The following is a 25,423-nucleotide window of genomic DNA, read 5'->3' as shown; positions in this document are numbered from 1 at the left end:
TATATATTTATTTTTTATTTTTGTTTAGCTCAGCACTTTCAGGTACTCAAGGTGTCTCCTTCTGAGAAGATACAAAGCAAACAGCTGCTGTACAATCTGGAAAAAAAAATTAAATTAGGAGTAACTGACATAGTGGATCTGAAGTCCACTTTCTCAGAGAAGGCTTTGGAAACTCTGGTCGAAACAGAAATGGTAACTTTTAAATTGTTATTGTTTTAATCAACCATTAAACCAAGTTTGATCTGTGTGTTCTGGAATTTGTTAATTATAACGAGAAGGACAGAAAGGATCTGCTGAGAGATTTCAGGTCATTCATGACGTCAGACTGCTGCCTCTCACACATTTTTTGGCGCTGTGGTAGTTTGTAGAAAACCAGAGGTAACAAAACAGACAACTTTGTCTCTTCCTCAGGAGTAGGAAGATTTATGACAGACATATGCCTCCACTTATGTAATCAGTATTCTTTTTTTTGAGATATCTTGTACTTTTTTGACAGTAAATGCTGCCAGGGTACCCAAGGGTATCTTTGCTAGGTCAGCAGCGCGGCTGTAACTAGAGCTTCCAGTATTCAGGATGCGAACTATGTTGTTGCCTGCAACAGTCCATCTTCTGCCGTTGTGGGTGTATTTCTTAATGCTGTTGCTTAATTCAGTATCACTTTATTTCTTAGTCGGCTTCCTTGCTTTTGTTCCCACCTAGGGAATGTGCCCGACACACACACACGCACATATCTTTGCACTCGCAGTGGATACTTCCGTTACTTTTGAGGATTAGAATTGTCATATATTGCTCTTCAACTTGCAAATTGTCGTGATCTCCTTACCCTGGGACGAGGACCAAAAACCTCCTTATACTGATGCTCTGTTCTATGGAGAGCCATCACAGAGAGGGGAGGACTGATCTGATGTCCTTGCTCAATGCCAGGCAGAGCGAAGTACTGCAGCTTTCTGTTCAAATTGTAGTGAACTTGGAAAACAAGCGACTTTGTGCCCAGCTTCACAGTGGTTTGTTGCAGCCTGGCCAAAAAGAGCGCAAAGGCTGGGATTGTCTTCGTGGATCGTGACCGGGGTCTTGGTCACAAGTATGTGGAAGAAGATTCCTAGTTAACCATAGCTAAGAAAACAGGCATTGTGATATTTGCAAACTGTGAAATGACATCGCTGGTTGCAGATATTTGCCTTAAAGGTAGAAACTGCATTTTTGCCAGTAACCTTGACAAGTACGATATTAGAATTGATCGTTGCTTTTAGGGGCACCTCTTGTGAACTCTCCTTTACCAAGTACTGCACAAACAAGTAATAAGAATATGTTCTTGCTTAACTTCAGCTCTGGTTATAAGCTGGTGAAATGTGAAGCTGACCTCATAGTAATAATGCAATAGGTTGTAAAGAATGGGTTAAATGTAAAGAATAGCACGCAGAGCTGTGAGCTGTTGACATGAACGAACATCAATGTTTTTATGAGGCTTCTGAATACAACCAGAATTGGAATTTGAGCCTCTGCTAATGAGAAGTGAGGTTGTAGATTAACTAGCACATAAAGGTGATGGGGGATGTTTCAAGCAAATATTCATCAACAGTGAAAATATTTTCAAATAAGTTTTTCATCTGGCATTTCTGCAAGCCTATATGTACATCTCCACCTGAGTCAGCCACCTCGATGGTAGATACATCCCAGCAAAAAAGAGAAAGACTTATCTAAGCTGCCTAGACACATTTCAAATGCATAAAGTAGCAGACAGCTTTAGTGTGCGGTGTTGCAGAGTCAGAGACAGGTTTCATGAGACTGAATTTATTGCCTCATCCAGGCTCCTCGTCTGATAGTGTCATCTGGACCTCACTGTCGGTGAGCTGTGACAAGGGCACTGTTTCTCAAGTAAAAAAAATATCAGCTTCAGCTGGCAGCTCTGGAGGATTCCTGGTCCCTGCAGGAGCCCAAGGGGGACATGCGTGAACCATACGAGCTACGTAAGGTAGTTTGTATGGCAGGAGCATTACATGGAGGAGGAGCCTTCCTCCCTACCACCCTTGGCATCGCCTGGTACACGAGGCATTTGCTCCTTTTCTTACAACGCAGTTGACGGTGATGTTTGTTTAATGCAGTTACGGCTGCCCTTGCACTTCTGCGCTTCTCCAACCGCAAGCTCACAGAAGCCAAAGTCCCTGTACGGTCCGTAATTTTTTAATAACCTTGGTCAGTGGCTAGTGTTAATAGTTCTTGGAGTCCTCATCTGAACGCACAGGTTTCTACCATCTCTCCGTTAGGCAGTGGCAGATTCTTATCCAGCATTTAGCTCATGACAGTTGTAATAAAGGAAATTGTCTGGCAGCTCCATGGAGCCTCAATCTTCTGCAAAATATTTAGGGAATGTTTGTTTTCCCTTTCACTATACATCATCATCTGTTTATCAACATTTAGGGAGCATGATGATGTGTTCTGCAGTTTAATGACCTGAGTCATTCCACTTAACTTACCTTTTGAGCCCTTTTCCTTTCATATATATATATACACTAGTGCGAAGCATTTTGCAATGCTCCGTAGGAGGGAAGCTGAATGAAGAGAGATGGCACTGTGTTTTGCCGAAGGTTTTGTTTAGCTGCAGTATTTTTGCATGTCAGCATGAGTATATATGACTGTGTAGCTCAGCAGCCATGACTTAGCAAGGCAGCCTGCCACTGTAATGACAGCCAGTACTTGCTTCCCCTCCCTGTGGCTCTCGCCGAAACAAATATTCTTCTATACCAAGGTTTAGGATGCTTCAAGCAAATCTCAAGAAGTGAAAGTCACTATAATATTCTCCAGGGTTTTGATTTCATGGTGGGTTATTTTGGTTTTGTGTATGTGGTTGGTTTTTTTTCCTTGTCTTTCATACTGGCTTTATATCCCTGCATTAGTGCAAAATACCTTTGGTCTTCCTAAGTATCACTTTATGACATATCAGCCCTGTTCTCCAAATGGGACTGTTTTATTCCTGCTATTGAGTCGACTGACTTAAATTCGCCATTTCTGGCAAGAGCGTGCACAAAATTTCATCTGAAGTGAAATGTGGGTAGTTTCCTCCTCTGTACTTTCTCTGGAGGTGTGTAAATAGGAAGAGACTGTGTGGGCCAGTGGTGGAGACAGGAGACTGGATTCTATTCTTAGATTTGCTATGGACCTGCAGTGCATCATGAGATAAATCAGAATTCGATCACTTTCTCTGAGTAACTTCTTATTTAAATGTATTTCCTGCAAGGTTATAGTGCAGTACTTAGCACTGTTGGGTATTTCTCCTATTTGGAATTGTTATAATTCTATGGTTTTTTCTTACTTTAACTTATTACATAGAATTTTTATAATGAGGAATAGTATGATCAGAAACAGAGAGATATGAGGCTTCTCATAGTGAAAATATAGTTCTAGACCTTGTCCCAAACTGTGTGTGGTAACACACGTGCACACTTTTGTTCTCCTGAGAGCTGAAGGATACGGTCCTCTGAAAGCAATTGTCATAGCTCTCCTGACTGAAGTAGAAGCTATTATAGTTATCAGTAAATGAAGAGCTGCCCCCAAAGACCAAGGCAGTCCACAGGAGCCATTGCACTAGTTCTTTTCCATCAAAACCTTTAACTTTACATTTGTAAATGCCCTATTACCTCTAATCTGAGGTCACTCCACGCCGGCTGTATGGAACAATGGTTACCAGCAGTTCCTCATCTTGCACCTTAATATAATTGTTATTAATTAATACAGTCTCTCTCATTACAGTTGTAACAGGGAACCAGATAGAAATGCAACATCAGCAGTTAGGTAATTGCAATTTAATTTAAGTGTGTCCGTTTGTGGGGGTGCAGAGCTGGGAAAGGTGAATGGGCAACAGCAGGCTCTGCCAACAGCTAACTGGAGGGGAGGAGAAACGCCACCCTCATCCTCTTTCTTCCTTCATCATGATACTGTTTGATTGTCTTGGTTTGTAAAAAGATTTGAGCCAACTCCTCGGAGGCCCCAAAAGTTTAGGAATCAGTTCTGCTCCTGGATAAAAGCGAAGTCTAGCTCATCACGTGCTACACCAGCATGTATGAAATGTGGAAACTGCTCTGTAATGTCCTCCTGGCCTGGAGAGCACTGCAGTGATTTACTCAGCTGCAGAGATGCAAAACACTTATGTTTGTTGCTGCTGCTGCCTCGAATCTGCTATAGCTATGCACCTTTCTGAAGAGTCTAGTACTCAATTTATTTCTGGTTTTCAGGGGAAAAGGCACCAACTCAGGGCTGTTATTGTGTAGGTCTCCTGTTAAGATCTTGACCTCAAGCCATATGACTAGTGTCCTAAGGGGGACTACTGAAGTAGCAGTTTGAGCTAAAAGGCTCTACATATCCTTGGAACTTCTGGCAAACCTAGCACTGAGCCCTGGAATTGGTAGTGAAATTCCCACACTGTGCTGTGAACATCTTTGGAGGGAATGTATATTGGTTTCAAGAAGAATTAAATGTGAAAAGTACAATTAAAAAATATTGTCTTATCATAGCAACCAAAGCAGTTGGGGTTTTTTTTGGTTGTCTAAAAAAAAAAAGCCGCACTGATGCAATAAAAAATGACACAAGAGAATAAATGTATCAAGTCGTTATGGCAACTGAAATATGTAGGTTGGAATTTATGTATCCAGAACTTACTTCTATGTAAGTAAAATAAACATTATCCTTGCTAATTAAAATATCATGCAAATATTATTTAATTTAAAATCATTAGTCATGTTTTCGCTTACAATTAATGACTTTCTGTTTTCTGTTTCCAAGTATTTGCATTTGCTTCCAGCTGTGGTCTGCTTGTATTTTCAGGGCAAGATTGTGATTTCACTAATACGGGCTTAAATGCAGAGGGACTCCACTGCAGCTAATGAATAAAATGTATGCAGATGGGCACAACTGGAATCAAAACATGTGCTTTAACGTGTTATTCTTACTGCAGCTGACCTTTCTGCTCGGAGGGGCTTTTGGCAGGTGTCATCACTCCATGCTTGATGGGACCCCCCTGCAGCCACAGCTCCCTATCTTTTCCCCCAGCTTGACACAGTGCACATGGAGGTCCTTCCAGAGCCTGTTTCTGCATACAGCCTGCCCTCTTCAGCTGTAAATTTAACTTCCAAGATATTGTACGATAGCCAATTCTAAATGAGCATTCATTAATTATGTTCAGCCTTTTAATTTTTCTAGTCCTTTTCCTCCAGCCTTCAGGAGAGTTCAGTAATAGCTTCTGCTTTATTTGAAAGAAATAGATCTTTAATATCCCAAATTACTCTTCATCTTTCATCTTCATGCGCAGCAAAGTGCAGACCAATGGCTGAAAGGTAAGGAATGCGGAGAATGAGTGTCAGAATCTGAATCCCAGTGAGCTGAGGGAAATGCATTTATTTGTTTAAAGTTTTCATCTCATTCACTCTCATGTTCAGAGTCATCTGAATTTGCCCTACAGCGTTTGGTGTTGCCGAGAATGTTTTGGAAAACAGTCTATCAGGGTAAGAACTCAGCCGTACATACGGTAACTGTCTCCATTTCTTGTGTGGATAGCTGCCTGGCATGGAGCTACACAAGGGTGCGTCTTTGCCTGAAAACTAGCCAGCCTGCCCAGTCTCATTCTCATGCAGCTGAACTGTGAATCATTCCTCTCTTCACCCTTGCGGCAGGGTCCATCTTTGCAATGCTCTTTTTGCTCGGTTTTCCTCTTTGCCGCATGCAGCAGCTCAGCACGTCCTTCCAACCGCCAGTATTTGGTATGCCAGGTCTCAGCAGGGGAAATAACGTATTTGAGCAACAGCCCTTGCAAGGTTTGCGTTTGCGAGGACTCCGGTCGCTGCTCGGTGCCACGGTCCCTGCCCGCTGCTCGAACCATCGCCCTCGGCAGAGTCCACCGCTGTCTGACCTTAGTGATGCTCTGCTCCCTGCAAAAGGAGACGCGGGAGTGCCTTGGTTTGGACTTGAAAATAAAGCTCTGCGTGAGTGACGCTGGAGACGGAGCCTGGATCAGCAAGATGAAGCTCCCGGGTGCGTCTTCTGGTCGGTCGCGAGGCTGGAGTTTGTGGAGCCAACTGAGTCCCGCCAGCTTCATCCGAACTCTCTGTCCAGGAGGAGAAAAGCTGAAGCATGAGCTAGTGTCTCCTCCCGGCTGGAATTTCCTGCCTGGAAAGTCAGTTGTCTTACCCCAGACCGGAGTGACAGCGCACTGGATAATTATGGGATATGGATAATCAGGGAGATCGGCTCTGAGCCTTGGCTTTGTGTTAGCCCAGCCGAAGCGACGGTACTGAGTCGCTGGTAGCTTGGAGGACAGCTTTTAGACGGGTGGTCAAATCTGTATTGGGGATGAGCAAATGCAAAGGTTGCTAGTGACATTCTGACATCCAGAAACGCCCCGAGAGCAAGACTTGCTTTCGGGAGGGTGGAGCAGCATTAAATCAGATCCTGACCTTTCTGAAACAAAAGCCTGCAGCCACATAATTGTTCCTGAGCTCTAACACTCTTTAAGTCTGCCATAAAATCTTCTGAAAGGTTGAATCTATATTAGCTAAAATGGAATCATAAAAAACCCAGGGTAAAATAAATATTAGTGTGATATTTATGCTCACTTCCAAATACAGTAACTTAAAAAAAATCAAACACTTGTGGTGCAATTTATATGGTAGAATCCATGCCCAAATGTATACTTTTCTTTTCTCCGTCACATTTACTGGTCTTGTTGGGAAGACTGGTACAGAAGGTGACATTCTTACAGGACTTAGCCATGAGTCTTGTAGCAATCTGCAACATCACCCTGGCTTGAGACAGCTGCAAAGGCTGAGCTAATGCCATGGGATGTGCAGCAAACCTTCACATCTTCAAACAATGAACCAGAAACCCTAATGTGGAAATGGAAACAAAATCCTTTCTGATGGCTAAATCATTCAGCTGGGAATACTGAACCATGCTTTTCTAAAGGGCTTCAGAAACACTTAATTAGGCACCTTCTTTTTTTAAAGGATTTTGTGGACAAGAAGAAAGCTCTTCTATATTATTTCTGGACTGAAATTTAGACTCAGCTGAGGAAAATGAAACTGCCTGGCTTCTGTGGGATTATATTTCTGATTTTAGTTTCTAGCATGGCCTGCTCTGGGATTGTCTGAGTTTTCAGTCATCTGTGATATCGGTGAAAGTTAATTCCTGCCAAAAAATTTGCTGAATGACATTTCTTCCTGTAATAAGGACTATAAGAGGCATAGAAATAGGACTAGCAGGGTACAGAAAAAGGAAAGCACATCTTATGGTCTCTAGGATTATTTCGCTACATGGCACTGCAGGAAAAACTCTTCAAGTCCCCAGTGATGCTTTGTCTCCCACAAACCATCCAAGATCTGCAAATTTTTTTTATTTTTTTTTTTTTTTCCCCCCCCCTGTTGTCCAAGATTGTCAGCAGCAGGAGCTAAACCTGAGATGCTCACAACACATTTAGGAGAGCTGTCAACTCCGCCTAGGTATGGCCGAAAGGTGCAGCCCTGGGTGGACGGATCGCGCGCACAGGAGGTGTTCTTGCTGTTGCTGGTATGTTGTAAAGGATGAACTTGAGTCCAGTTTTAGTTCACACATGGCTTGAGCAGAGCACGAGCAGGCTGTACCCTGGCATAGAGGTGTGCTGCTTTCTTGGCTCGTGTCAGTATCTTGCTGTGCATCTCAGTTCAGCTCAGGTTGCTTCCTACTCCAGCATAGCTGCTAAATGAATTAATTTACATCAATGTCCTGTAAAATGGATAATTCCAGCATATGTCATGTTGCATTTTACTTTCCCCCTGTAGCTTTTTAATATTCTAATGATTTTTTAAAATGCTTACTTTTGGAAAAGTTAATTGAATAAAAGCAGCATCTCTCAGCACTATGTGTTCCTGGGAGCATTTGATTACCAAGATGATAGATTTCCTGACAGATATTGGCATCCAAAAGTTAACAGATCACTGGTTTGTTTGGGTTTTGGTGTTTTTTTTTTTTTTATACCTTTCCTCTCTTAATGTAAATCATTTGGGGCAAGCTGGCATTTATCTACAAGCTCTCATGGGACTGGAGCAGAGCTACCAATTCGTGATACAAAATGCCAAAAGAGGTCTCAAATCAGCTTCTGTTTGGAATTTTTCTCTTTAAAAGCACACAGGAGAGCACTCCCTAAGCTGCCGGCTGTAGGAGAAGGTGCATTAGCTCTCTGAACCCTAAGGCAGTTGCAGATTTATTTAGGCTCAAGGGCTGTAGCTCCCCTACACTCACCCGTGCTCCTGGTCCCTTTGCAAAGCTGATGAGCATTTTCCAGACACAGAGTGGTGTATGTGCCCTAGAAAATATCCCATACAGGTGCGTGTGTAAATAAATTCAAAGTCCTGGCAGCAACATGGAAGAGCAGAAAAATGTTTGCATGTATGTTTCTTATTTTTTTAATATTTTTTATATCCCCAATGTTGGCCCTCATTCCCAGAGGCAAACATGTGATAACTATTGTGGATGCTTACAAGTACCTCCTATTGATATATTAGGTATAAATTCTGGAGCCATACAATAGACTGGAGAATTCATCCACTGTTACAGGGTTTGGCTGCTATAGGAAGACCTCCTGGAGCAACTCTTGGAAACCCCATATGCCATAATTGCCTCTGAGGGCAGATGCTCCTTCTGGCTGGTTGCTGGCTCTGACATGAACTGGAACATGCTGCCTGCTGAAAGTGGAACCAGTGACAAGTCTTTCATAATTCATAACTGTGTACTTTGGCAAAAAATAATCAGCAAGAATTTTGTTGATGCTTGACTGTGTCAATTGTGCATATCCTAATAAGCTACCGGAAAGATGTGTTATAAGCACAGAAAAGCCTTGCTGAGCACTGTTAAAATTAGATAAAATGAACAAGGTAGCTAATGTGATTACTATTGTATTAATAAACATTTAAATAATGCTGTAAGTTTGCACAATGAGAGACATTGCCCTGAAGAGATTACAGTCTAAATAGTCCCTGTTAATTATAATCTAAATCGGTTAGCATTAATTATACACAAAATTGGAAGATTGCTTTTGGTGTGATCTATGATTCTCATGGTTACTACCCGTGTAAGCAAAGTTACCAAATGAAGTTTTAATCTGCTTTTGCAACATTTGCTTGTAAAATCTCTTCTCTTTCTCTGACCAACTTGAAGAAAATAATATTTTCTTCTGTGAACAGGGAGATTAAATTGTTCCAGCTACCAGACTTCTAGATACAGGAGTCTAGACTTTTGTCAGTAGTTTTAATTCAAGCTTGAAGTCGTTATTTCCAGAACCTCCTACAAGGACGTATAAGCATGGTGCATGCGCTCCACTGCATTCCTACTGGGTCACCCTGGGGCTGCCAGTTCTGCTTCTCATGGTGACCGGCACGGTTCAGGAATAATGAGGTGTTGCTAAAATGCTTCTTTTGCATGAGTAGGCAGCTTTTAGATATAAAGTGTACAAATAATTTTAGACAGGGTAGGTTTTTGGTTAGCCTCTAAAGAGAGGATTGTATGTAATCAAGAATAAGACTCAGACCCAAGAATGCTAGTTTTTAATAAATCTGTCACAACACACAGCAAGTATCCTTTTTGCCTCTTGCATTATACGGTCCTATGTATTTCATAACACAAAGTTAAATGACTGTTGGTTTTCAGATGGATTGCTAACGTAAACTTTGTTCAAGTTTGGGAACCATATATTATTCTGCTAATGCTTATTGAACCTTAATACACTGGAACAGAGAGAAGTTCCAGATTTATTACAATTACTCTTGAGATGTTTGTACCCTCCTAATGTCCTTGGTTTGCTGCTCTTCACAGTTAATCTGTGACCCGTTTCCCTAAGGAAAACAATTGAAACATTTCATAGCATCTTATGACATTGTTTTATGTTCTTTCAAAATATTGGAGTCAGCTAACGGTGAAAAATTTGAGGGGAAAAAAAGTATGTGAAATATAAACAAACTGAAGTTCCTTATCCAGTTTTGCAGCTGCACTCATTTGATAAATGCTACCATACAGGCTGTAGTTTCTGCTGAAAATTGTCAACCCTCTTTTGAGAAGTTGCAGAAGCTTAGCTCCTTTAGGATCAGGCAGAGTTTGGTCTTGATGATTAGAGCAAATAAATAATGTATTGATTTGCATAGTTTATATTGTTGCCTGTAAATAATAACAATGGAAAAGACTTGTGTCAAGTATTCAGAGAAAGCAAAGACGAAATGAAAATTTCTATGCATGCTTTTTAGTTCCTTGTAAAACAAATTTTCCCCTCCTGAAAGAAACACTTAGGGAGTTGCTTGGATTTCCTGTAAGCTCTGATGCAAGATGCCAGACCTGAGTTCAGTTCCTTGCTGTCCTGCATAAATTTGGCCCGGTTGCCTGGCTATCCCTTCCAGATTACAAATGGGGGATATGCAACACCCTTCGGTGACAAGAAACAAGCTGAAGGAATGCATGGTTCTCCATGACTGCGAGCGTGTTAGAGAAGCTAAAACTTTAGAGAGGGCATGCGTCGAGTCCTGTGTGCTCAGCCCCATGCAGTGTTGAGCTGCTGGGCTCGATCCAACATTTAAACACGTTCTTTATTGGAGCACAAGACTAATGCCATTTGTTCCAGTGAAGTTAAAAGCACGTGTCTAAGTAGTTGCCTGGATTGGGGCCAGCATTCAGTCTTTTGCTGGACGGAGCCCTAAATAAACAATCTAGTATCAGAGGAGAAAACATATTTGCACATGTGGATGTGATTTGGCTGTTTCTGTGGCACTGGCTTGTTGTTTTCTGAGTTGTGCTGGCAATGGTTGATCTATTTAAAATGCTAACAATTTCTTGCCTGTTGTGTTCAAATTGACTTTACTCCTGGTGCGCAGGCTAAAAAAGGATGGGTCTAAATCACTCATGGTGTCTGTGGTGCTCAGCGCCGACAGATAGAAGACACTCTGTTTGAATTGACTCTGCTTTCCTGTTCATGCTCTTGCAAAATGCCCCGAAATTTTCTCAGACCCGAGTTAGTGGCAGTTATCGTGTTTCATTCGAAGGCTAACTCTTCAAGCACATTTTTTGCAGGGCAGAGCATTGTAAACAGAGATGTCATTTGTAATATTTATTGTCTTAATGCAAAATCTACAATAATGTATTAGATTTCCAGCAGGAAAATTGAAAAAACAAATATAGCCTTTTACTACATCTGCTATTAAAGATACTATTTGAAAAAATACCATGTGTTTTATGAGGGTTTTCTGTAAGCAATATAAGACTGAAATCTGTGTAAATGAAGGAAACAACGAAAAAAGCATTTGAATTTAAAAAAATCGCAAATATGGCTACTACACAAGCATGAAACCCTTTCAAAAATATGTCACTTCGGAGAATGTCATGAATTAACAATGAGAAAACAAATCAGGTAATTCAGTTGGTGCTGTAAGGAGAGCTATTCCTGCAGCTGCTCCAGAGGAGAAGCCCATTACCATCCGTGGGCCTGTTTGGCAGGGCACTGATTTCCTTCCTTATCTCTGTGTTCTCATGCTGAACGCTGCAGAGCGCCTTGAATGTCTTCTGAAGTCAGCTAGAGATTATGATAAGCATCATCTTGTAGATTTAGCCTATTAAGACTTTCGCAGACTTCCGTGAGAGTGGCTATAAGATTAAAACCCAGAAATTTTTGTATGACAAAACACTGAGGTGAAAATCTTATGTATGAGCCCCATCATATTTATCTGAATTCAGGCTACCCTTTTGTATGTGCACGCTAATCTTTAAGTGTAATAGAATTCTAGTGCACATCTCAGCTACTTTATTTGATCCCCCCACCCCCCTAGTCTGCAGCTTCCAATGGATCAGAAGGATCTGGACAATGTGGTGAACACAATAAGGAGAACCAGACTTTTGAAAATTATGTGGTAGACATGAAGACAAAGGTATGGTCCACTCTTCTGTGATGGAGAATGAAATACTTATTTAGGCAAGTTTTGCTTGAGGTGAGATGTGTAGAATATATTGAATTTGAGCTCCTGCAGTCATTTTTTTGGCTACTTTATGACTGCATGTGCATTACCACATTTGAATGAGGCTTATGGCTGCAATTTATTGCTGTGCGTTACTAGCCTTGTGCATTTCGTGCTGTCCTAGGCAGGATGTACTTTTTATTTTTATGTAGAAATGTTGTTAATATTGGTGATGGTTCTGCAGGATTGCTGATCTCAAGATGTTTTCATTTCAGTGTATTTTTGCAGACCAAGTTTTTGCACAGTTAGTAAATTTTATTCAAGGTGTTTTCAGTCTCTCAGTGTGCGTTGTAGTTTATTTCTGGTCTGGAGTCAGTATGGAAGAATATGAATGTCAGCAAAGTGATGATTTTTGTATGGGCAGTCTAATGATACCTACCATAAAACTACGCTGAATAATACACCTAGCAATACGAGTTCATGGTTGTGGTAAGGGGGTATGTTACACTTCTCTTTGTAACAGTCTTGCTTCTTGCTATGGTGAAGTTGTAAGTGTTTCATTATAATATCTCCATTATTTTCATAGGTTCACAACTTGGCTGGAACAATTCTCTGGGGCTTAGATATTATTATGTAGACTTTCAGCCTTGAGGTCATTGTGTATTTTTTCTTTTCTAAGCGAAAGAAAATTATTAAGTTTTCTTTTAAACTTAGCAAGCTGGAAACATGATGAAAAGAAAACAGATATTAACTGGGTTGGCATGGTTATGTGATACCTTGTAGACTTCAGCGAAAGTTGTTTCTAACAGTGGAAACTTGCAGATTATTCCTCTTGTCTAAGGCTTTTCCATTTCTGGAAATGGGCTTTGTTTACATTTCTAGATCAATTTCTCTGTTCGCTAACTTTTCAAGATCTAAAGAACTAATTGTCTAGCATGACTTTCTGAGTTTCTTGTGTTGTTGAGTTCCCGGTTGATCAGAAAAACTTTTTTACCATGTAGGACCGTGGTGCTATTTGAGAGCTGAAATACAAGAACATGTATACTCACTGACATTTGTCTCTATATTTATGGAAGAAATTATTTCCCCAAGGCACGGAGTTATCAAAAGCTTGATATATACCCTAAATATATTGTGTCCATGAAGATGTTGTCGAAATCATGGGATGTAGTGGATCTCAGCCCAATTTCACACTGTCTTTTCCAGTATGAATGCCCAACTGAACAAAGCACCCTCTTCCCTACTTAGAGTCATGATACTGCGAACTCCTGGACTCAATGTTTCTCCATCCGCAATTCTATGTACCACATTTTCATGCTGTTTGTAGCTCTCCAGCACAGCGTACATGAAAGTAAACTCCAAAAATTGGCAATTCCATTGCCAAACTCTAAGACATTAAGAGCTGTGAGTGGTTTTTTATTCAGTTCCCAGTACCATGGGATGGCGGAGAGCAGATGTTTTGTTGTCATTTCCTGGAACTTGTGGTTTAGTGTGTCACTTCATTTGAAAGAGTCATTTTGTCTGATTTCTTTTTCAAGTGACTGTGCTTGAGTGTCAGGGCACGCTGCTATGACAGTGACACATAGCTATTTAGGGCTGGCTACATGTTTAAACATATGCACCAGAGCTTTTCAGTTGCTGATGATCAATTGGTTGTTAGATTTATTTCCCCAGGCAGAATGCTCAAGAATTAAAATGAACTCTTCTTCCACTCTGGATCTTGAGAGCTGAGAGCCACTTCAGGACATATTGTCCTTGATACTGTGCATTTCTATTGCAGAGCATCCCAGCCCACATAAAGCCAGTGGAGCATTTGTAACTGAAGCACTTCTGTCTTGTTCTGAATAAGGGATTTGTGGGAAGCAAGAGAAAACAATTATGGCTTTATATGGGAAATAATAGATACATAAAACATTAGGCATAAGTTTTAAATTAATGAAGGTTGCAGAGCTTTCAAAAGGCTAGCTTATCCAAGGCCCTTCAGAGCTGTAGGTTGGCTCAAGGACCTTTCTCCATCTTCTGCTCCACACTCTGTGATTATGAACGTGCATTTCCTACAACCCTGTAAGCCATACTCTCTTCCCACCTTGCCTCACTGTCTTCTCATAGACCCCTAAGGTGGTGAGTTTGTGGGAATGAGACTACTAGAGAGGTCGCACTGCCTCCATCTTTGGAGATTTTCAAGACCAGGCTGGATAACGGCCTGAATAACTTGATCAGACCTCACTGCTGAACCTACTTTGAGCAGCAGGTTGGAATGAAGACCTCGGGTCCTTTCTGTTGTTACTTATCCTCTGATCCTTTGATTACATTGACTCCTGGAGAGGAAGGGAAGCAACCACCCTCCTGTCTCGCTGAGCACCCTGGAGGCAAATGACTTTACACACCACAGGGTGCAGCAGCCAAGGGCCAGGTATTACAATAAGACCCTCAGCAAACAGGGCCAAGCGAATTGCACGTTGTCTATTAAATAAACCAAAAATCACTTTTTTTCTTGCTTTTGAGCGCTGGGGAAGTGCTTGGCTAAAGTGGCGTGAGCTCCCATGTACTGAATAAAAGGGTGGTAAGCTGGGCATGTACTTGGGGCAGGAAGAGAGGGAATCCCCTCCACAGCTGTGAAGCAGAAAACAACCTTTTTTTCTGTGGCTGCTGAGCCTGGGGCCCTTGTGGAAGCTTGGGTGCAGAGTCCTGGTGATGAAGGAGTGGAGCTGCCTGTCCAGTCTTCACGTCTCCCCGTGCCCATTTTACCATCTACCTGCAGGGCTCGGAGTGGCAAGGTCTGTGCTTCCCTACAGAAAAGAAAATTGTCTTTTTCTTTTCGTTGAGAAAGCTACCAGCCAGAGAAATTGGTCAGGACTCCAACATTGATTGTGCTAAATAGCAATGAAATTTGCCATGCACGGGAGAAGGGAATGATTCCTGCTATAGCTTCTGCCTGAGACTCTCACGGGCCTGAGGCCAGTTGCAGAGCGGCTGCTGTTAGGGCTGCTGCAGTCAGGAGGGGCAGAATTGCTAATTCGTTCATCTTTAAATTAACACCAGCACTCCTGGGCTTCTGGTTCAGCCTGGGAACTGCATTAAAATTCTTAGCGACTAAGGTATACAGAACTTCACTCCTTCTGAAATTTGTATTAACTTCTCTTCCTGGCTGAGGCAGGATTTATTCTGACATTTCATCTGTAATATAGCTCTTAACTACATATCCAGGATCTGCAAGATTAGTAGTTTCTCTTTTTTGGGGTTTGTTTTTTTTGGTTTTTTTTTGTTTTTTTTTGTGTGTGTGTGTGTAACACAAACCAGTCCTAATAAAGAGGCTGTCTCGTGAGATTTTCCCCTCTAGCATATAATTACTCAGATAACTTTTATGCTGGTGTTAACCTACTAACTAACCAATTGTGCTACACAGCAACCTAGCTGGAATTGGGCTCAAGTGGTATAAATGAGCTCTGACCATAAAGACATAAGTTAATGACTACATCAGTTGCCCTCTTGGAAGAGACGTAATCAGGAAAGTATTTATTTGTAGCTTGTTTGGGTACAATATAGCACCTGAGAAGAAGAAAGAGAATATAATGCCTTGTAAAAGACTGGCAATTTAATACCATCAACAGGTACTCTATTGTACACAATTTAAGATACATAAGGAGTAAATAAGTCTTTCTCCATATTTTTAAGAGTTTGTGTGTGTTGATGTGTTTTCTGTGTAGGTGCATAGAGCTCTAAATAGCCACTGGCTGAATTTTGCAATGTGCTGACATTACTAATGCTGTGTTAGCAGTCTGGTAGATATCTCCTTTCTTAGTGTGTACTCCAAAACTTGGAGACTTAGTACTTTTGTTTTTCTTAATTTCTACTGTTTGAATCAAAGATAATAATGAAGCCTGTTTTGCTTTTTTTAAAGAGTCAGTTTATCTTTACAGTTTTTGCTCTATAATATTTGGGTTTCAAAAGAATTTAAGAGATGTTTAAAAAGGTGTGTCATGAAAGACTTAAAACACCCCGAGAATCCTTCCTATTGGTTTTAGGTTTTACAGAAGCTTGCTTTTACAAATATTCAGTTCAGCTGGATGTTACAGGCTCTGGTTCTAAATATAACAACCTAATTAAACCTTACGCTTTGGTTATCCAAGTGGAAGTACCTGGATACAGTGAAGATTTTAATGCCAGAAAGGAGCATTAAATTGTCCAGTCGTAACTACTGCGTTATACAGACCATCACATTTCACCCGCTCACCTCATATTGTTTGTTTTTGTGTGACCTAAAAATACACACCTTGGTAAAATTAGAGGAGAAGGGAGTAGTCACCTGGGTAAGTGGTTTTCAAATGGTGGTCCGCAGAACCACTGGTATCACAGTGGGAAATAGTTGTTATTTGCCTGTATTAAGGCTTCCCAAGAGTCAGAGCTCATCACAGAGGTTATTTTTGACCATCCAAATCAACTATGAGCAACTATAAACCATCTCTTTTCACCCCAGATGGCTGCTTCTCAATTTGTTTGTTTTTTGGGTCAAGTCTTTCTATAGTAGATTTCAATCATGATCATATGTACAGATAACACAAAGGCTGGAAGAGCAGAGGAAAAAATAGAACTAAGCAGCAGTATGACCTGCAGAAATTAGAGCAGAAGGAGATGCTGCTAATGAAGGGTAAAGCGGTGCCAAGGCTCTGAAAATCTTATACTTGGGGAGAAAAAAATTCTTGGAGAAACTATCTAGTTGGAGGAAGAAAATGAAGCAGCTCAGGCTCTTTTGGAGGTTTGGGGTGGGTAGTTAATAAAAAGGAGGAGCTGCATCCCTGGGAGAAACACTGGAGACCCATTGACAGTCATCTCTTCCCATAGCGCAGCCCTGATTTTGTCAAGTCATCGGTAGTTGTGTGTTAGAAGCTACGACCAGGAGCTCTGGCCACCAAAAGGAGCCCATGGAAGGATGGAGCTGGGGTCTGTGTCCCCAAAAGCATGGGTCTCTGGGGCTACAGGAGATTCTGAAGGTAAAAAGTAGGTGGCAATATTTCAGGGAGCACGCCGCTTAACGATGCACTAAGCTTGGGTAGCACAGGGGCAAATCTGCCTCTTAAATGCTCGTTGTTGCATTTTATGGAAGGAGGTGACACTCAGAAATTGGAGGAGTGCAGGAGGAGCTTTTAGGTACTTGATGGAGCCTGATTTTCCCAGGCGCACACACGAGTCACATTGTTCACATAAACAGCCTCAAAGGGTTCAAACCCTCTGTTTTTCATATAAACTGTAAATAGGGTCATGAATTCACTGGGACCAGCTCACAGGAGTAGAGTGACTTGCAAGTAGAAGCATTTACAGATCATGCACTTAGAGACCAATTTCAAAATATATCCCCATATGCCAGTTTTGAGTATGATACGAAATTTTACAGCCAAGTCATTAGGTAATTATATGTATGGAAATATTTCACACCTTACTAGATCAGCTTGAATCTAGGAATTGGAAGAGAACAAACTGTTGGATGCTTTACATCTAAGTGTTAAAATATCTCCTGATTTTAGAGTTGACTGAGTTCCCTTTTACCCTATCATGCCTAGAGCACAAGCGCGGCTTGGTTTAGACCATCTTAATGGGTTAATTTTTCTTAAGGAGGTGGTTAATTGGTTCTTACTTCAAGGATGTTTGAAAGTTCTCTGTTTCATATAATCCATAGTTTAATAAACTTGTCTGCCTGTTTGGCTACTGGACTAAACCTCAGCAGGGACAAAACTTGGAGGTTCCAGTGCAGCCTGTAAACACAAATCAAGTTTGTTTTGTGCACATGTGGTTGCTCAGAGTGAGTTAAAGTTTTAGACACAGTCGTAAGTGCTCTGGAGACTTTCTTTTTAAGATGTTATACCCACCAAAACTTTAATAGTTGGGAGAGGATTGGTTGCTCTCTGACCACATATCTGATTCACTATGGATTTTGTAACTTTGGTAGCAGTGACCTCATTTTGGCAAAATAATGTGTGTCATTTACTGAGCCTCTTGCTGCTTTAGCAATCACAAGAATATTAGGGTTATAACCTGAGTAATTTATGGAAGAGAGATGACTCTTAAATATCCTTTTATTTTCTTGGAAAGGCTTATTTTATTGAAAACATATTTTAGCTCTGAGTGAGAATGAGAGATCCTCAGCAAAGCACCCAGGGGGAATTGTGCTGTCCAGTGTGTTGAAAAGGTAAATTGTAATGTATGGGTGTCTAGACGTTTCCTCTTGTTGCTGTCAACAGTCCAGTTGGCTGTATTTTTTTTTTCCAGTGAATAGGAGCATTGATTTTCCTCTCTCTTTGGCCAGAGCTTTCATTTTACATATCTTTCCCCTTCTGTGTCTCTTTCTCTCTCCCTCCCTCTTTCTCCTCTCTCTCTCTTCCTCTATCTGTAAGAGAGAGAAGACTTTAAGAGCTGACAGCGAGCTTTCTAACTCAGAATGATTCATGTAAGACACCTGAAAGGCAAGCTCTGCACCAGCATCACTGCACGAAAGGTAGGGCTTTGGGGGCTAAACAGTCTGTAAAACTCTAGGCAACGCATACAGAACATGAGATAAATTGATTAAGTCTGCGGATCTGTCAAAGATGCAGAAAAAGTTTGGGAGAGAACTTAAGGAGGTTTTAAGCTCTGTTGTTCGGGGTGCTTTCTTCTAATTAAAACTTTGATGTATTTTTCATAAGTGGGGACGAAAAAAGGTGCCCTTCTGTAGCTTTGAATAATGTATATAACGTGGGGTTTTTTCTCCGTGGATGGTAAACTATAATTATATTGCTGTTGTGCTTCACAAACCTGCGTGCGTGTGTAAATAAGCAATCCCCGTTTTTTCCCCCTGACTGATTATTTTCTGTTATACTTTCTGAAAGTTCGCCTTATCCAGCTGTTATTTATATTCACTTCCCGAATCCAAATCTGACCTAGTAATTCTGAGCGACTGTAGATGTGACGCATGAGCTCTCGCACACACCTTAATGTTTCAATCATGCACTTCAAGCAATATGCGTTTGTAGGAATCATGCTCTTAATAAAAACCCTTACAACCCAAAGCAGTTGTTTTGGCAGAGAAGTGACAGCACTTTGATAGATGGGCCCGATAGTTGTGTGTGTTGTGCTTGCTTGGAGTTCGTAGGAAAGAGGAGGGAGAGAGTGAGCGAGAGGGGGGAGAAAAAAAAAGACAGGGAAGGAGAGAGCGAGAGGGAGAGAGATTGAGAGAGAGAGAGAGAGAGAGAGACTTGGCAAAGGAAATCTTATGGGTATACTGAAACAGCAGATCAGAATTGTGAAACCAGAGCCAGGGCTGAAATGTGATGCTTTTGCTCTTTTGTGCTTGTTGTGGTTCTCATCTTCCCATTTAGAAGGCTGCATACCATTCAACAGAATATTTTGATCACAGATTGAACAATGCAGCAATCAAGCCTGATAAGCCACCTGGAAGTTTTGCTTGAGACGATTTCTAGTGGGTTTTCTGATCCCTGTAAGCATCATGACTGCCTTTAGCATTGTGGAGGAGGACTCGAGTTTCTTATGAGGGCCCCACTTGGAAAAGCAGGCTGTGCAGATTCAAGCCTCCGGTTCTGTTCATGCTGTTCAAAAGCCTTTCCTCACCCTTGCTGATTTGTTTTTATGATTTACATACACTCCTGTGGAGATTTACAGAATGGATTGTCTGTGCATTGTCACAACCAAGGTAGGACTGGAAACATTGCTGTTATGTGTACATATTTCTCTGCTGTTTTTCTGTTCCTGTAATTAAATAGATTGAGCATGTACTGTGTCAGGTTGCAAGATAAAGTGATAAATAAGCTTTGCTTCAGTGAGCATTTTGTTCTCTTTTTCCGTAGATTATGCAGTTTGTTTCTGTATCACTTCCTAAATGATATGTAATTTACTTATTTTTACTAGCAAAAGGAAAATGATTTCATATTTTACCTTAGCCTATGCTTGTGTCGATTAATATCTCTAGCTACTAGAGCACTTTCAGAATACATGGTATAATACCCATATTTTCTCAGCTTATTAGTTTATTCTGTAAACTAAAGAATAAAAAAAAAAGGGGGGGGCATTATATGGGTCCTAGGATTTTAAAGAGGCCAATCAGATGTAGTTTAGATAGTCATGATGTTTCTGATTGGAGAGATGCAAGTTTCTTGTGGCTTATTGTGGCTTTTTGGGGGAAAAACATAGCTTAGTTTGCATCTCTAGGCCTGAAAAATAAAAACGCCTTGATCCCAATTCAGCACTCTTATACAGTCGTTAGATCTAACCTGACTGTTTAGGAATGGTCCTTCTAAATAATTCCCTCCAAACGTGCACGTAAACAATTTTTTATCCACAACAACAGTGGCAGGCTAAGGACTTTGGGGTTAAGGACACTTCCCGAGTTAAGGACAACTCCTGTCTTAAAACTCTAGAGTTAGGGATAAGCTGAAAGATTCTTTGAGATGTCCTCAAACTTAGCAAACTAACTTAATATTAGATGACGGGGAGATTATCAGGGATCTCCCTTTCTGTTACGACAGGGCAGGCAGCTCGCCACATGTTTGTAACTGCACTCGCACATAGTGATAGTATTTACAAGGAGTAGTTACCAGGGGAAGTCCAGACATTGGGGTGCAGCATAGTTGCTCCCTGTTCTGGTTTATTTTTGGTGAATTCCACCATTTCCATAGGACTTGCAAAATGCCTGGGGTAGCCAGAACACCTGAAGGCTGCGTAAATGCTAAGGCAAGCCAATGGTTAGCACTGTCGTCACCATTGCTGTGATGTTTTTTTTTTTTGTGTAATGCCCATGCAAAATGGGGACCACCGTCCATCACAGAGAGAAGGGCAGGAGGAGACACCCCGGGCACCCATGGGCAGCAGCGAGGGGTGGTGGGTGGCCGCCGCGGAGAGCAGGGAGCGCGGTGGAGCTGCGGAAACAGATGCGAGCTGTCATTCCCTTCTTGCCGGTGGAGAAAGCCATATGGGGAAAGAACAGGAGGTGAATGAGGCCACAGAAGGAGCTTACGCTCCTTCTGTGGCCTCATTCACCTCCTGTTCTTTCCAGGTCCTTCTGGCTCCCACAAGCCATGCTGGATCTGAGACTACATCCCCAACCTGCCCCGGAGCAGAGCGCAGGCACACATGGGTGCCCGTTGACGCAAGACCAGTGAAAAGCGCCCAGCAGCAGTGGTGCAGCACCGCTGAAGAAAGCTGGGATGCAGGATCGTTCGATTGACGCTCCCAGAGGTTGCCTTCCAATTGAAAATAACCAGGAAGGTTGAAAAAAAGCCACAATTAGCCCTACTTCTGGGTGTCTGGTGGTGCAGCGGGGACCTGCAATCGCAACCATCCTTGGCCTTGAGAGTTGGGCAAGGAGGTGTGTAGTAACTGGATTTGGGACAGGGTCATAAGTCTACTTTTAAGATGGTATAATTGGGAGAAGGTGGTGGCCCAGTGCCTTTTTTTTAATATCTGAAGAGACACCGCTTTATTTCTTTTCTGAATTGGTGATGAAAGTTTCCACTGAACATTTTCCCAGGGCCTTTTGGGCAATAACAGATGTAGACTTACCATCATCTCACTACTGCTGCTGCTCTGAGCAGGGCTCCCAACTCCATCTACACACCATATTTTTCCTCCCAGATTTTCTGTCTCTCGAATCCGCTGCTAAATGGCTGAAATGATCTGAAAGTCAAGCGTATGAGCCTCAAATATTCAACTGCAGATATTCAGTCTTTGCTGCCAACTTTGATGTTGGAATGAGATAGGATTGTGGATTGTAGGTGACCTGCTAGTTGGATGCATGTGGGAACACCATATTAACATATGTAACTGAGCTGAATAATAGCAAAAATCTAGTTGCAGAACACTTTCATATTGCAAGGGCTTGAAGCCAAATAAATTACAGTTGATTTCCTCATCTTGTTTGGTGCCGTATTTAAATAGCTGCACCAGTGACATTAGATTGTACTGATCCATAATCTGCTCTTACTTGCTTTGTTGTGCATTGGAGTATCTCTACTTCCTTTAAACCTACAACATTTTTATGACATCTGTTTATGCCAATTTTCACAAATATAGTAAGAGCAGACCTTTTTCAGAATATCTGAGATTTTTTTAAAATTCATTTCAATAACTATGAATTCTACAGAGCAACAGTATTGTAATTTTTGGCCTCAGATCTGTTAATTGTCCTTATTTAAATATCTATTTGTCTGATGTGTGCAAATAATTGACATTCTTATTCTTGGAAAAGGTGACCTGAATGTCAAGAGGGAGTAAATACATCAGTTTTATTCTTCAGATCTCATAAATAATAAAAAGGGAGTAAAAGATGAATGCTATTTAAACTGCAAAACTTGAACACTGTTTAAAAAGTTGGCATTTTTAACACTTGGTCATTAAATTTAGTCTGGAATTTTCAGTGTTTCCAGTCTATAGAAAATGGCATGTGTCGTGGTGGAGTGAATATGCCCTTGTAGGTTATGTAAAATGGATCTAACGATCCTGCTTTGAACACAATATGGTGACAGATGCCATCTAATAAAATCAATTTCTGATGTGCCTTGCCAAATCTTAAATCCTACTGACACTATTTTTTCAGCCAAAATGCAAGATACGTTTAAGATAGATTTAAGATATTAATTTGTACAAATTTTTTTCCTCTCCTTTTTTATTTCCTTCGCGTTTCCATGCGTTTCTGAACCCAGGACTTAGGAAATGCTGAATCAGCCAAGGAGGACTTCTTATGGTCTCCTAGTTTATTTTAATTGATCATATTCCCAGCATAGCTTCTTTCTTTCTTTCACTGTTGCATAAAGCGCATTAATATGTGGCATTATTTTATCGTTAGGAAGAATTCAGTATAAATAAAAGCTTAGGTCAAGACTCCATCCCAGTGGGAGCACCGGGGGTTTTTGAAAAGGACGAACGTTCCCACCACGCCTCCCAAGAGTCAGAGGCAACGTGCTGTCCTCTCCCCTGGCTCTCGGCTCTCCTTCCATCTTTCTGCCTTTCACAGAATTATGAATACAACAGTAGCTGCTGCTGGTGAAAAAGAAAATAGATAGCTCTGTGTTGCCTGACAAGGCTCACTGTAACAGGGGCTGCTTCACCGAAACCCCCAGTTCTTGGTGTCAGGTAGCTTGGAAAAGATGATCAGCTTTCCCTGGAAAAAAATACCAAAAGCTTTCTGGCCCTTGTTGCTACAAAGGAGAGCTTAGAGGTGGAAGCTCTAAAGGTTTAAAACCCAGAAGGCCAATGAAGGGAAATCAAAATGTAGTTTTCTTTTTTAAATCTCATGATTTCAAGGTGTCAGATTCAGGCTTTTTGCTACTTCCAGCTGACAATCACAACACCAAAGAAAAAGAGAATTGAATAATACCACAAGTGGCCATCCTCTGTCACAAGCAGGGCTAGCTAAAGTCCTTCTCCTAGGATAGAGATTTTTAAACTTCCTGGGCAACCTATTTATCCTTAACATTAGTAATGGCCCTAAGAACTGTCTGTTCGTTGCCACTGGTGTCACCTCTTGTTTTGTTTGGGAGCTGTATTTTGAGGTTTGCTTAAAATCCCAGATTTATCACCTGAAAGCTTCTGTGTTTTGAGAAGATCTTGCAAAGGTGTACACAAAGACTAGATAGACACCAAATAAAGTAATCCCGATTTATTCACAAAACCAGAGAATTGGCCACCTTCAGACCCAGGGAAAATGCCCAGCTTGAACTTGTTGGGTTTGTTAGCTACAAAAATAAAGTTCTGTCATCAAAATGTTGAGAATCCTGCAACAGTTACTCCTTAGAGATTCTTGTTGCCAGCTTCCTCTTAACTCTGTAGTGGCTTAAGCCAGATCACTCACTACAGAGGTTCCATGTTTAATTCAAGTGTCACTGACATCGGTGGAACCAGACAGTTAAATGAAAATGTGATTATTCATGTGAATGGAAAAAAAGATTTTGCATGTTTGGTTGGGTTTGGGGTTTTTTGTTTGGTTGGTTGTTTTTTTCCAGAGTTAATGAAAGACTCAGTTCATTCCACTAGTGAAGAAATTTGGGGTTTTGTTTTCTTTTTTTTTAGTTTTTTTTTTAAAAAATTTCTGTGTTAGTCCAGTTTGGTAAATTAACATCTCTCTTTTCACGGCTGTCCGTCCAGCACCTTTTCTAAGGATTTAGTTCAAGTATTTAAAAGAATGAGATAAAGATGGAAGGAAAACTGTTTTGTAACGGTGCTGGGAAGCAGGGTGATGTGCTTGTTTATGTTGTTAACCCATACCAAGGTTGAATGTGTACAATTCTGACTGCCAGGGTTGCCAGGAGCCAGCAACATCTGTCTATCCTGTTTTCTTCTGCTCATCCGGCAATATATTTGGAACAGGAGGCACCAATGTTTGCACTTAAGGCAAAAATCTGACAGATGTGTGAGCAGAAGTCTCACTACATGCAATGGCTGTGGAAAATAAGAAGCCACTGCGGTCAAGTAGGGGACCAACATCTGGCTTAGACCTTGGGTATGGTATGACTCTTCCGCAGGTCTCTCCCACTGCACACACGCATCACCCCACTTTGCAGCATGAAGTTAACGGTAAAGCAGAGAAGAGCTCTAAAATTTGCACCTTGTCTTTTTGTCAGCATTAGCTTGCTTTTCCCCGTAGTCCCAACATGGAAGACAAGGCAAAATTCAGAGCTCATCCTCCTCAATAGCACCGCTGTGAATCTGAGTGAGGAGTTGCTGTGTCTTGGCCAGTTGACTTTGAAACCAGTCTCTATTAAGTATATCATTATAAATCCCTGTTGATAGTGTGCTGTGCTTGGGGGAAAGCAGGGGCAGGTCTTGTGTCCCAGTAGGATGCTGTGGCTTCCCCAAGTGAGGGGGGAACACTCCTTCAGCACTTAGCCAACGCAGTTGACTCCCAGCACCAACCCAGTTGATTTAAAGGGCAGTTTTAGAACTTGGCTGAAAAATGGAAAGATGTGGAAGTGGTACCACTGGAGCGACCTCACTGTTCCAGCCTCTCTAATTCAGAGCAGTGGCAAAATGAGTCCCAAAATGCCCTCGGAAGGGCAGGATGGTCAATCAGAGCAGATCATGTCTTCTGCTGGAGGTGGAGTGTAGGTCCACACACTATATGCCAGCTGTTGGTCTTACTTTGCAGAGGTGAATCCACTATGAGGTTAAGTTCGATTATTGATTATGGTGGTCTGATGCCAGTATAAATAGATAATACTTAGACTATTTAATTATGCTGAAGTGCTTTTGTAATAGGCCTTACTGAAGAAAATGGACCTGTTCCCCCCCACCCCCCAGGTTAGTTTGTGTTAATCTGAAAAAAATCAATATAGTTTTAAAAAGTTATATACTTTGAGAATAAAGTTCAAATTATTTTGTGGGACTTCCTACAAGACCAGCTGTATGTGTCTGAGAGGCTGTAGCGTCAGTCCCCAAATTAGGAAATTATAAAGCTGGGTATAAATACTGACGTTGAACCAGTGCCTCAGGTG

The 25,423-nt window shown here is 41.4% G+C and overlaps 1 protein-coding gene across 15 annotated transcripts in view; it reads left to right on the top strand.

Annotated features, from left to right (window-relative positions):
- The window catches only part of DLG2 (discs large MAGUK scaffold protein 2), a 1,018,327-nt gene that overhangs the window by 130,740 nt on the left and 862,164 nt on the right, over window positions 1-25,423 (top strand). For 10 of the 15 annotated variants that reach the window (XM_049823421.1, XM_049823420.1, XM_049823430.1 and 7 more), the window contains one exon: window positions 11,826-11,924. The exons of 4 other annotated variants lie outside the window; for them this stretch is intronic. In XM_049823421.1, coding sequence (XP_049679378.1) covers window positions 11,826-11,924 — 99 coding nt within the window. Of the gene's footprint in view, window positions 1-11,825; window positions 11,925-19,232; window positions 19,633-25,423 lie in introns of those variants that run through there. One more of the 15 variants, XM_049823435.1, reaches the window with a different exon arrangement.

Source organism: Accipiter gentilis, chromosome 19 (assembly GCF_929443795.1).
Source record: "Accipiter gentilis chromosome 19, bAccGen1.1, whole genome shotgun sequence".
Taxonomy (NCBI): domain Eukaryota; kingdom Metazoa; phylum Chordata; class Aves; order Accipitriformes; family Accipitridae; genus Astur; species Astur gentilis.
The sequence above is the reverse complement of the archived record's forward strand: the minus strand, read 5'-3'. Positions and strand labels throughout refer to the sequence as shown.